The following is a 13,404-nucleotide window of genomic DNA, read 5'->3' on the forward strand; positions in this document are numbered from 1 at the left end:
TGTCTGATGACATAACCACTTGATATACGTAAACAGATGACAGTTACCTCTCCTGAAACTCAGAGGAGTAACATCCCACCAGCATCAGGCCCTCTAAAGCTAACTCTCTGCATTCCTCTGGATCCCAGCCCCTCACTGACACCATCTCCCGTACACTCACTCACCCAGCAGGGTTATCGAGCACTGACACTGCAAGCACACTTTGGGCACAGGGACAACAGTGACGGGAAAGCTCATGTTGGGGGGGGGGGGGGCAGGGAAGAAGAGACATAATAAACAAATGAGCAAGTTACATAAAGTGACATGACAGAGAGTGAGGGAGGCGACCAGGAAGAGGTTTAATCATGGCAGGGGAGGTGTCCCGGGGCAGGAGCACCTGAGAGTCAGCCCCACTGCCTGCAGAGGCCCAAGTTGGTCTGTTCTGTGACCAGAAAGGTCAGTCTCTCAGCAGTGCCGGTCTGGGCGAAGGAGGGCAGAGAGGTAAACGGGGGCTCGATCACACAGGGCCTGAGGGGTCAGGAATAAGACGTGCAGGCTTCCAAGCAAGGCAACAGTCACTAGAATAGTTCTCCAAGTGTGGTCCCCAGAACAACAGCGTCAGCCTCACCTGGGAACCCGTAAGACATAGAAAGCCTCAGCCCCGCCCCCAGAACTCCTGAATCAGAAAGCCCTGGAGTGGGTGGGGCCTGCCGTCTCACTAAACTTCGAAAACTATTGCACTTGGGGGATGGTTATAAGCTCGGAAGTGCCATAAAGCTTGGTTCCCACGTAGTCTGCTGTAAATAATGAACCCCATTAGTTGTTTCACTAAAAAATTAACAGCAGTGCCTATTAACCTGTCCAGTATATACTGGCAACACCACCAACAACAGTTAACCCAATAACAGTATCAAAACATCACAGGTTCATATATACTAATATTTATCTTTGTATATTTTAGATTTCAGGGAATTTAAGAAATATAATTTCATTATAAGAAATATTAAGACCTAAGACTTATTTTAATTTATCTGCTCCACAGTCACAGCCTCAAATCACCAAACGAGAAATCTAAGAAACCTACACTTTCCCTCACTCCTCTCCCTACATCCTGTCCCTTAGTGTCAAAGTCACTTCTATCCTTTCAGAATAATTCAAAGACCAGGAAACTGCCTTCAATCCCCTCCCTCACACCCCACACCCCTCCAGCCAGAAGCAAATTTCCTCTTTGCTTCCCTAACTCAAGTTACACCACAGCTGTCTGTATCCCTATCTTATCTGCCCTAATGGTCTATAAATTCCTTTAAGACAAAGGTTTTGGTCCTTCCATGCTTTCTCCCAGTTTCCCTCCTCCCCAAGAAAGACTGGCTGTCCCAGGGTTTTACACAAAGCAGATCTGCGTTTGTTCAACTGAACCATGGGTCAGAGATTCGAAGTTCCATGGCAGATGGGACGGTTAACAGGACAGCAGAACTTGACAAAGAGGATATTCGCATCACTAGGCATCTAGAAACGTTTCTAGATGAATATATGGTATAAAATTTCAACGTGAAAAGCCAAGACAACATCCCAAATGAAGAAAGCAAAGTTTATGCTAGGATAAATTAAGAAATCTTTTTCTCCTCAACTATGTCTGAAGCTTGACTTAGATGTCAAATTCTGAATATATACTTCAAAGCAACTCACTTTAGCTACTTTGCTTTCAATAGCTATCATAAGCAACAAACAAGGTTTAAAAAAACTAGGAATATATATTAAACCAGATAATTCCTACCTTGAGCCCAACTGTTCCATATGTTTAATGTTGACATGCTTTCTGCTAAACTGAGCATTGTTGTTTTGGGGCATGAGTCCTATTTTACATCAAGACATCATTACATATTCCATTCTATTTTTACTTTTAATCATTAAGCACATTTTTTAGCTCCATCTATGATGCCATGACCACAAGCAATATCTAGCTTCTAGCTGTTCCCTTTCTGCCTTGAACTTTGCTTTGGAAGTGTTTCTCCATTGTCAAAGATTTCATCTCCGAAAATCTTTAAGAAAACTCAAAAGGCAATAATGGACCTAAATTTAAGTGAGCGAGAACTACCTCCACCATAAGAAAATCAAAACTAAGAACATTCATTCACTAACACAATATTGATTAAATCTGACCTCACGTCAAACACCGTGCTGAGTGCCCAAAACCTTTCCAAGATGAAAGATACGGTCTGTGCCCCTGAGAGCACACGAACAACGTGGGACAAGGCAAACAAACACACAGAGGTGACAACTTCCTCATGGAAGGCCATGAAGGCTGGTGAGGAGAAGAAAGAATGCCGACCCCTTTCAGGGAGTACAGCTAAGCTGAGCACCCGAGGATGAGCAAGACAAAACAGCAAGGGGACCGTCCAGGCGGAAAGACATCACACATGAAGGCACAGGGGCACGGGAAAACTGGCATGCTGTCAAACTGTAACCCTGAAATTGCTGAAACGTGAAGGTGGGGGCAAGGTGGGACAAGAAAGAAAGGGCAGGCTCATCTCAAACTGCAGGTGTGCTAAAAATGTTCAGTGTGTAACTCCTGTTTACACATAGACACGGAATCAGATAGCAAAAGGCAGGTCACAGACAGCAACATAACACAAGGTACAACTTTCAGGGAGCAAAAGAAAAACACAACCTCAAGCCCCCAAACAGTCCTGATGGCATTTCTGTGTAGGTGTGAGGCAGCTCCAGACAGAGGCCACTTGAGCAGTGGGGAGGGGGATGCTCTCCCCACCCATTGGAACGTTCGTCCCAGTGAAGCACTTGCTCTCCTTACTCCTTTCCCATGGGGGACACTGTGTTTGAAATGCCGGCTTATTTGGTGTTCTGAGTCTTTCAATCACTTCCACTGTGCAGCTAAATAATGAAAGTATATCGCTGGCATAAAAAGTCAAAAATCCATGGAGCTAGACAATAAAGACACTTTCTATCTAACTAGGGAGTCTGCATTGCATGCCATAATAATGTAACAAGCCAATCTGGAAGAATTCTGGAGAGGAAAGAAACAAATTTCTACTTCAGAAAGACCAACCATGAATGGACTAAAGGGGCTGAGAACCGTAAAGGTAAGATAATAACTAAAGGGAGGATTACAACAGCCTGGGCGAGAGAGGGGTAAAGCAGAAGAGGCAGCCAAGGCCCAGAGAGGAGGGACCTTGACACAGTGATGGAAGCTATGGGAGAAATGGAAGAAGGGGAGGGCAGTGCGGCAGCTGAAAGCAACAAGCACACCTGCCAGCGAAGAACCCTGCCTCCCTTTAGCATAAAGTGCTGTCTTAAATAGCTAGCTCCATTTTCAGGAAATCAACCTATTATCCCAAAAATGACCTACATGTCACAAACTAGCTCGCAGTTATCATCTAGGTCTTGTTGTGATACAGAAAAACACTGGCTGGAGGAGACCCTTTCTAGAATTAACGTCAGCTCTCTCTTAAGTATCCTAATTACGGGCTACTTTGTAGCTCTGATTTTATAAAAGGGTAAGGAACTTCTAGGTGAAAGCATCAGAAGCTCCCCCAGGCAGTGCGGTCATGTGGTCACAAGTATGTCGGTGTAAAGCATTAAGGTTATGGCTTAAGAAACCTGACACACTCTGCTCAGTGAAAAGAACCCCAGTGGCAGAAGAGAGGCAGCTCCCCAAGCCCCTCCGCGCTCTCTGATGATATAACAAGTCTGGCTTCTCCCTAGCCCAGTGGTCGGCAAACCACGGCTGCCGAGCCGCATGCGGCTCAATCAGATTGAGGACAGTTTTAGCAAAGGCCAGTTTAGGAGTACCCTAATTAAGTTAATAACAATGTACCTACCTATATAGTTTAAGTTTAAAAAATTTGGCTCTCAAAAAAATAAAAATAAAAATAAAAATAAAAAATTTGGCTCTCAAAAGAAATTTCCATTGTTGTACTGTTGACATTTGGCTCTGCTGACTAATGAGTTTGCCGACCACTGCTAGCCCACAGTTAGGAGCTTGCAGCCATGGGAGTTGTCTTCCCCTAGCCCCTCTTGATTCCCCCCCCCAACCCCAGAGTAGGTATGACTGTCTCTTCTCTCACCCTTGGGGCTTCTGGATGTTTAGAACCTGTGACAAACTGTGCTGAGTTCACAACCAGTTCATGCCATCAGCTGGGCCCCTGGTGTGATTGAGGAACACTTTTATTCACTTTCAGTGGTTCTGTCTTCCCTGGGCTTCCCATCTTCCCAGCTCCTTCCATCTGTCACATCCACAATCCCACTCTCCACAGCAACAGTGACCCGTTCCAGGCAGATCATGTCAGTTACTGCTTCAAGCTCTTCCCGTGGCCACCACATCCCTTCCTATGACACTTCAACTCCCCACCCCGGCCGGAGAGCCAGCCTGCCTACCTCCCTTCACCTCAGCTCTTGTGCTCTTCCCCTCTTCCCCTCACTCCGGACCCCTACCCTCCATCCCCCCACTCCCACCACTAAGCCCAGCCTCGTGGCCTCCAAAGCAGCCTCCAGGCCTGCATAGGCCCTAGGAATTCAGCCTACTTGAAATGCTCCACTCAACAAATCACAGACCCAGCTCCTTCGGGTCATTCAGGTCTTAGCTGGACTGTCACTTCCCTGGCCACCCAGTTGCATTATCCCACCTCAACCTGACTCTCATGTTTCCTTATTTCCCACCTCCCATCAGCCCCCCACTAAGTTCCAGGAAAGGTAAGGGCCATAAAATCTGTCTTATCTTTCCTATGTTTGTGGCACTTAGAAAGTACTTGGAATATACTGGATGTTTACAAATACTTGTTGAACAGATGTTACAGATATTGTCCCAAAAAGGCCATCCAAAGCCTTACCAGGCAGTGCCGCAGTGGACAGAGCATCAGACTGGTACACGGAGGACCCAGGTTCGAAACCCTGACGTTGCTGGCTTGATCATGGGCTCACCAGCTTGAGCGCAGGGTCGCTGGCTTGAGCGTGGGATCATAGACATGATCCCAAGGTCACTGGCTTGAGCCCAAAGGTCACTGGCTTGAGAAAGGGGTCACTCACTCTGCTGTAGCCCTCCCCCCACCGCCCATCAAGGCACATATGAGAAAGCAATCACTGAACAACTAAGGAGCTGCAACAAAGAATTGATGCTTCTCATCTCTCTCCCTTCCTGTCCCTATTTGTCCCTCTCTCTGACTCTCTCTCTGTCTCTACAAAAATAATAATAATCAACAGGTTAAGAAGAATGAAGAACAATGATTCAATGTGATTTCATTCAGCATCAGTTCCTAGTTTATTTCCAAAAAATGCATCTGACTAAAGGGAACTACCCCAACCCCTACCCCCACCGCACAGACAACCCCTGAAGCGGCAAGTGGAGACCATGGCATGGCACCCCCATCTTGACATCCCACCAGCAGTGGGCATTCCTTTGGGTCACTGCTGCACCATTCAAGCCTCTGGAAAAAGCTGAGGAATGATGATAGCAACCTCACACAGTGCTTTATGATGCCCTCTCCTCCACGTCTCCCAACACAACTATTCCACCTCTGAGATTCTTTCCTACATAGCCACCTTCAAGCCCTGTTGAAAGACTATCCAACACCCCTCATTCAAAAGGTAATTACTACACTTCTTCTCTTTCCCTGCAGAGGCAGAAGAGCTGAGGAGTCTAGGGAAGTGTTAGGGTAGGAAAAAAAATAGTCACTAAGATGCTTCCATTGCAGGGGTGAGCTAATCTCCACCGTATCACTCGAAACCTGGTAAGAGAACCATTTACCAATCATCTCCTCCCATTTGGATTAATATATGGAAAGATATCTCTGTTTTCCTTTTACTACTTCAAGAATAATTACAGTTATACTCTAGAAAGCAGAATTTAAAGTAATCATTAGTCAAAAGGTCATCATCACCGTAGTCTCTCCTGTCCAGTAGTACATAAAAGAATTCTAATCGAGCCTGACCTGTGGTGGCGCAGTGGATAAAGTGTCGACCTGGAAATGCTGAGGTTGCCGGTTCAAAACCCTGTGCTTGCCTGGTCAAGGCACATATGGGGGTTGATGCTTCCAGCTCCTCCCCCCTTCTCTCTCTCTGTGTGTGTCTCTCTACCTCTCTCTCTCCTCTCTAAAAATGAATAAATAAAAAAGTAAAAATAAATAAATAAATAAATAAAAATAATTCTAATAGAGGCACTGCATTCTCCAAGATCATTTGTTTGCAGGAGGACCTGGATTCATATCTCATTGATGCGGAGTGACCAGGAGCAAATTAGAGACCCCCCGGGGTTCAGATTCCTTATCTGCCAAATGAGAAGATTCACATCACAGGGTCATAAAGGGCTTAGATGGGATGACCAACTTAAATCACTGGGCACAGAAAGTGTTCTCAGGCGATGCTTCCACACCTTCTCTGGGCAGGAAATCAGCACACAGGTCTGTCAGCCCCACTGGTTCACACAGAAATGGTTTGTTCCACTGTGCAAGGTCAGCAAACCGTACAAACCATGTTTTATCATTAAATTACCACTAGTAGTTGAAACTCATATTCTGTAATGGTTCAGTCAGTCAGGTTTTCCACCATCTTTCTAAACTTGTGCCTTAGAGATTTTTAGTTGAAATTTTTGGGTTTTAAGTAAAGTCGTCCTAATTATCAATTTGACACTAGAAAAATAACTGAAGTCTGTATTTCAAAAGTGAAAGTTCAGGACTGGGTGGCCAAATGAACATTTTCAATGAAAATCTGGCTCTGTTATCATCTAAATGAGTAATCTTGTTTTTGTATAAACTTTATGTAGGAAAAAAAAAAGCTAAAAGTGACCACGGTTGCTGAGTTAATGAAACTACTTTTCCTTTACTCGATCTAATCATGTTTAGAATTTGCATTTCTTTGATAATTTTTTTTTGATAAGACAAGTATATGAAGTGTTTTAAGAGTTATTAATGAGCCCTGGCCGGTTGGCTCAGCGGCAGAGCATCAGCCTGGCGTGCAGGAGTCCCGGGTTCGATTCCCGGCCTGGGCACACAGGAGAAGCGCCCATTTGCTTCTCCACCCCTCCCCCTCTCCTTCTTCTCTGTCTCTCTCTTCCCCTCCCGAAGCCGAGGCTCCACTGGAGCAAAGATGACCCAGGCGCTGGGGATGGCTCTGTGGCCTCTGCCTCAGGCGCTAGAATGGCTCTGGATGCAACAGAGCGACGCCCCAGAGGGGCAGAACATCGCCCCCTGGTGGGCATGCCGGGTGGATCCCGGTCGGGCGCATGCGGGAGTCTGTCTGAGTGCCTCCCCGTTTCCAACCTCAGAAAAATACAAAAAAAAAAAAGAGTTATTAATGACTAAAATTTCTTGGCTCTCCCCAATGAGATGTAGAATTTTAATGTCACACCTACCACTCCAACATAAGTATACATTTCATACCCAGTCTGTCATCTGTTTTCTTTTCTCAATGACTTCTGATTACAGAAGAATGTTCTCTTCAGTACCTAACATGGCATCAAAAAAGAAGTATTTCAGTAATGTCTGACTTGAAATGGCATGAGCTGATAGAACCCTCTGGATTCCTAACTCATGCATCCCACTCTTCTTTGAGATCCTTAGTAGAGAAGATTGGTGAGCGGTTTATAATACATATGGTAAATTCTATCGTGCACCTGTATGTAGTTACCCTATTTGAGCTGAAGGGCTCAGTGTTCAATTAGCTTTAGAAAGACTTTTTAAAGAGTGCCACACACTATGGTGGATAACTAGGAGATAGAGGTCTACAGTGTTCCTTAAAAGCTCCAGAAAAGAGAGGTTTTATTGTTTTTACTGTCTGCTGTTGGGGAGCAGGGACCATGAGGGGGAGAGAAACAGTTTCACCTAGAAGCAGTGTCTGAGCGAATGACCCTCCATGCCCCCCATTGTTCTAAGTTAACTTTTAAAATATAAGCAACTGTGCATTTATGCTGTTTCTTTATAAAGTTTAATTTTGTTTTTTCCTGAAATAGTTAAAACCTCACAAAATTTTAAATGCTTTTTGGCTTGTAATTAATACAGAAATCCCAAGGCAACAAATTTCTCTATAGCGCATGAAATGTGAGACATTTCACACATTTTTTTTAAACACATGCTTTGTTTAGCAGCCTTTGGGAATTACAATTCTATAGAGAACCCACCTTAAACTTTATTCTGGAACAAACCTAAGCTAACTTGCTATAATACTACTCCACTACAAAAAGGAATTCTTTCAGCAAATGGTAGTCATATAAATACAATATCGCAAAGCTATACTTGAAAGCTTTTTAATCTCAAAACACAATTTCAGTTTGTAAAATATGTACAATAAAACCAGACTTTTACATGACACTAATATACTATTTAAGCAGAAGTGAAGCTTCTTGGTCCATGGAGCTGAATAGGCTGCACAGTTATCTTTAGAAATATATCAATCCGGCCTGACTGGGCGCAGTGGATAGAGCATCAGACTGGGACACAGAGGACCCAGGTTTGAAACCCCAAAATTGCCAGCTTGAGCGAGGGCTCATCAGCTTGAGTGTGGGGTCAATGGCTTGAGCGTGGGATCATAGACATGACCCCATGGTCACTGGCTTGAGCCCAAAGGTCACTGGCTTGAAGCCCAAGGTTGCTGGCTTGACCATGGGGTCACTCACTCTGCTATAGCCCCCCTGGTCATGGCACATATGAGAAAGCAATCAATGAACAACTAAGGTGCCACAACAAAGAATTGATGCTTCCCATCTGTCTCCCTTCCTGTCTGTCCCTATCTGTCCCTCTCTCTGTCTCTGTCACACACACACACACACACACACACACACACACAAAAGTGTTGGACTATAACACTTCATGAAATGACAGTAACGAAGAAAGATACCTGGTATGATTTAAACAGCTGAGAAATTTTGCTTTTAATAATTTCTCTTTTATAATCAAATACAATGAGAGCAGCTCACTAAAAAGCCATGCTTTCAAACTGCAAATGAATCCTTGTTTAATGATGAAAAACAAGGTGTCAAGTGTGAATGAATGATTAATCAGTTTCTCTTGGCCAAGTTGCAGAAATATCATAGAACTGGAGATACTGACTGCAGCAAGTATCTGAAAATGAGTGAAATTAGCACACCCATTTCTGCAGTACCTCATCATTACCTCTATTGTGATTCTCAACACTGTCTACTTATTTTTACTAGTCTACTAAAATGAACCTTCCCATCCTGGTTTTGGGCCAATTATCACTTCAAGTCCCTCATGAAAGAAAATCACTTGATGCTTTACCACTGGGTGAGAAAACACATGAATACAATTTATTTGCACATTTTTAATATAATGCTGTCTACACAGCAAATTGTGACCTTTAGAATGCCTTTAAAAGCAATCTAAGAAACATACTCTTAATGCCCCAGAACTGGACACTTAAAAACAGTTAAAATGGTCATTTTGGTATTATGTTCACGTCACCGCCACAACAAAAAAGCATCTCAAGGCAACTGCCCACATTCTAAGACTGTCCATATTTCTGCAGTAAGCATAATGCTTTTCCTGGTAAGTTGGTTAGATTTTTCAAAGTAAATTCAAAACCTCACTAAATGCTAGAATAAAGTCCATATTAAAAGCTGGAGATGAGAAACATATTTAAGTCTTATGTGCAATACCCCAAACATTACAGCATAAAGATACATATAGCATGAGGTTAGTAAATGAAAATCTGTTTCAGCCTGACCAGGCAATAGTGCAGCGGGAAGAAAGCATTGGCCTGGGATTCTGAAGACCCAGGATTGAAACCCAGAGGTTGCCGGCTTGAGCGTGGGCTCATCTGCCTTAAGTGTGGGTTCACCAGCTAGAGAATGGGGTCACCAACTTGAGCACGGGATCATAGACATGACCCCATGGTCATTGGCTTAGCCCAAAGGTCACTCACTGACTTGAAGCACATGGTCGCTGGCTTGAGCAAGGGGTCACTGGCTCAGCTGGAGCCCCCTCCCTGCAGGCCCCCCCATCAAGGCACATATGAGAAAGCAATCAATGAACAACAAAGTTGATACTTCTCACCTCTCTCCCTTCCTGTCTGTCTGTCCCTATGTGTTCCTCTTTCTCTCTCTCTCTCTCCCTCTCTTTCTCCTCGCAAAAAAAGAAAAATAAATCTGTTTTTATACGTTTATATATTGCAAGGATAAGAACCTCAGTTTAACCAATATCATAAATTCAGGAAAAGCTCTTAACCAGCATCTATTCCAAGCTAGGCACTGAACAGTAAACTAATCCTTACAACCACCCTAAGGGCTCAGTACTATTATTAACCCCATTTTACAGATGATGAAACTGAGGGACAAATCCTTAAAAAAGAAAAAAGCCTATGGTCACGGCGGTAGTAGCTGAGCAAGTACTAAGGGTCAGTCTGGCTTCAAAGGTGGTACTCATGCCACCACATCACAATGCCAATCTCTCTGCTAAAATTCTACTCTGATATTAGAAAGAGAACCAGAGGAACCATGCTAATAAATCAAATATAGTCTCAAGAGCTGTGTAACTTTTTACAAATTCTTATGATTGGGTATGCAGTTGAGAGGAGGAAACAAGTGTGAAGAAAACCCAAAGGATACTTCAACAAAACTGATCTTTAAGGAAGAAATCATATTGCAACAACCAACTGTACTCTCCTATTTTTAGGAAAAATCCAGATAGCCAGGAAGAGTTATTTCTAGATAAAGAAATGTATTGATAAATCCCAGGAATAAGCATTTTAAGAGTAAAAGCCTTTCCCCTTCTCCGTTGTCTGTATTTATTGAGCATTCGCATCACAAACCTAACTTCATAACCAGGTATCGAACTAAAATAGGACGCATACTGCTATTGACACTTTCAATTCCTTGACTCCTGGCAGGACAAAATATCCCAAACCATCTATACTCAATTATCAAGTCCAATAAATTCAGTTTGTCCCCTACATGAAAGTTTAAGACACAAGTAGAAGAGGCCAGGCAGGGGACAAAATGATTATACCCTGCATCTGTGACTGCACATAAACAAAATGTGTCCTCACTTCAAGGCACAGACTGAATAAAAGTAAAAGTTTTTATTTTGTTTGAACAAATGAAGCCATGAGAAAACATCGGGTGACTACAAGATGATCCTTCTTCAGCAGGAGAGGTACAAAGACAATTTCCTCGAGAAAACACACTGTGATCAAGTCTGCATAAGCCACTGCAACTCTCCAGATTGTGCGACCGACCGTCGAAAGAAAGAGGCATTTCAAAAATGTTTTCAAACCTGCCATACACCTGTGGCCTGGAGGCCACGTCGGAAGCCCGAGGAGCCCAGGAAGAACTCACTCACTAATTAATCCTCTCAGAGCGAAAAGGCGCAGACGTTTTACTGCGATCAAAAACTTTGCGATTGCATTTACTAAAACCAGTTTTCCAGAAAGAGATAGGGCAGTTTGGCTGCTACTGCAGATACCAAGATCGGAATTCAATTAAAAAGAAAGCCAGGGCACTCTTTTCAGTATGTATAAATATATTTCACTCCAACGGAAAGCTGTTTGGGTTTTTTGGTTTGTTTTGGTTTTTGTTTTTAAGACAAAGTAATAAGATTCCCGGTTTCCCTGTTCTGTTCTTGACCTTCACACTGCAAAGTCAGGACCCAGCCAGAGAGAAAAAGAAAAGTTTGAGTGGTAGCTACGGAGCAGTTGCTGGTACCCTCCTCTGGTGCAGGGTCTCCGGCTTCCGCACGCCCTCCTGGGCTCGCGGTGGGAACCCGGAGCCTGGAGCCGCGGCCGCTTCCCAGAGGTTCGCTACATGCCCCACGGCGGGCTCAGGCCCCTGGATTGGCGCGGGACCCTTCTGTGGACGCAGACCGGACCCCGCCCGCGACCCCGCACACTTCCGGACCCGACGTCCCGGCCCCAGTTCTCCAGCCCACTTACCGGCATCATATTGGACCCGAACCGCATCGAAGCGGGTGGCTCACGGTAGCCCGGAGCCAAGGGGCAGCGGCGCCCCGGGGGTCGCGGGGTGCGGGGGAGGGGAACACAGAGCGAGGCCACCCCGGAGGCTGCGGACCTGTTGCAAGGCGGCGCGCAGGTCCGTTCAGCCCTCCCTTCGGGTTGGGGCGCCTCTGAGCCCCGGGTCCAACCCCCGCGGGGCCCGAACGCGGCTTTGTCTCCTCTGCGCTCGATGGCCGATGGCCGGGCTCCCTTCACCACTCCTAAACCAACTAATCCCTAGCCTGGCCCCCGCCAAGCCTGCGCCGGCTCCGCCCCCACGCGGGGCGGGCCTGGGGGAGGGGAGGCTCGGGCAGGGGAGCGCGCGCCTGCGCTGGCCGCGGGGAGTGGGAGGCGGGGCAGCGGGCACTCGCCAGGCGGGAGCCGTCACCCTTTTCTTTCCTGCGGAAGATGAGTGGCCGGGGACGCGCAGGAGGCGACTGGAGCGCGCACCTCCTGGCGAAGTCTGTGGCTCCGGGAGCGGGGGCCCCCGGAAGATAAACAGTAACTAAAGACACCCAAGGAGCAAAGGACAATAACTCCGCTGTAGCATCCAACTGTGCAAGAGGATGAACACTTGGCATTGGGGATCCCAGGGATCCCGGGCCGAGCTTCAGGTGCCTGGATTAAGTCTACTCCTCGGCAGCTGGGCTCCGCAAAGTCAGAAGACGGCCCTCCTGGGAGGACCTACTGGGCACAGGGAGGATCAATCTGCTTGGAGGCCAGAAGGACCTCCGGGCCCCAACAAAATGGAGATTTGTGGTAGTGGTTCAGCCCACGGCACATTTCTGGGTTAGGAGGCAGTGGCCCAAATTCCAATTTCTTTTTAAATGTTCTATTTATTGGTTTTAGAGAGTGAAGGAGGCAGAGAGAGAGCGAGATTGTAGTTGTTTTATTTTAGTTGTTCATTGATCACTTCTATGTGCCTTGACCCGACAAGCCTGGGGTTTCGAACTGGCGACCTCAGCATGGGAGGTGGACACTTTATCCACCATGCCACCACAGGTCAGGGAGCCCAAATTCCAATTTCAAACTCATATGTAACTTTCTGTAACTTGCAAAAAGTGCTTTAAAATGACTCAGATGGTAAAATTTTATGTATATTTTACCACAGTAAAAATAAAGCCCCACCAGAAAAAGTTAAAAATGTGTAAAGCAGCATTCTAAGAAGCTTCTTTGCTGCTCAAGAATATGTTGGAATTCCTACTGTCCTCCCTCCTGGCAGGGAGAACAGCAACGCCGGAAAAGTGCAGTGGCTCACCTGGAAAGAGTATCAGAGCTGGTCCTGGCACCCTCTGCCACCTTCCAGGGAGGAGGCTCGAGGAACCTAACTCCAGGAGTTTTCCTTCTGGTGAAGTTCCTGCAGGTTTACTCACAATCACTTTTCAATAAGAGTCTAAAAGGTGGAGGAGAAGACCTGACTTGTGGTGGTGCGGTGGATAAAGCCTCGACCTGGAATTCTGAGGTCGCCAGTTCGAA

General features: G+C 45.7%; 1 protein-coding gene across 2 annotated transcripts in view; it reads right to left on the reverse strand.

Moving 5' to 3' along the window:
- Positions 1 to 12,191, reverse strand: part of TP53BP2 (tumor protein p53 binding protein 2) — a 52,964-nt gene extending 40,773 nt beyond the window's left edge. For both annotated transcript variants that reach the window (XM_066380916.1, XM_066380875.1), the window contains exon 1: positions 11,869 to 12,191. In XM_066380916.1, the coding sequence (XP_066237013.1) occupies positions 11,869 to 11,895 (27 nt within the window). In that variant the 5' untranslated portion in view covers positions 11,896 to 12,191. The remainder of the gene's footprint in view (positions 1 to 11,868) is intronic.
- Positions 12,192 to 13,404: the final 1,213 nt, after the last annotated feature.

Source organism: Saccopteryx leptura, chromosome 1 (genome assembly GCF_036850995.1).
Source record: "Saccopteryx leptura isolate mSacLep1 chromosome 1, mSacLep1_pri_phased_curated, whole genome shotgun sequence".
Classification (NCBI taxonomy): domain Eukaryota; kingdom Metazoa; phylum Chordata; class Mammalia; order Chiroptera; family Emballonuridae; genus Saccopteryx; species Saccopteryx leptura.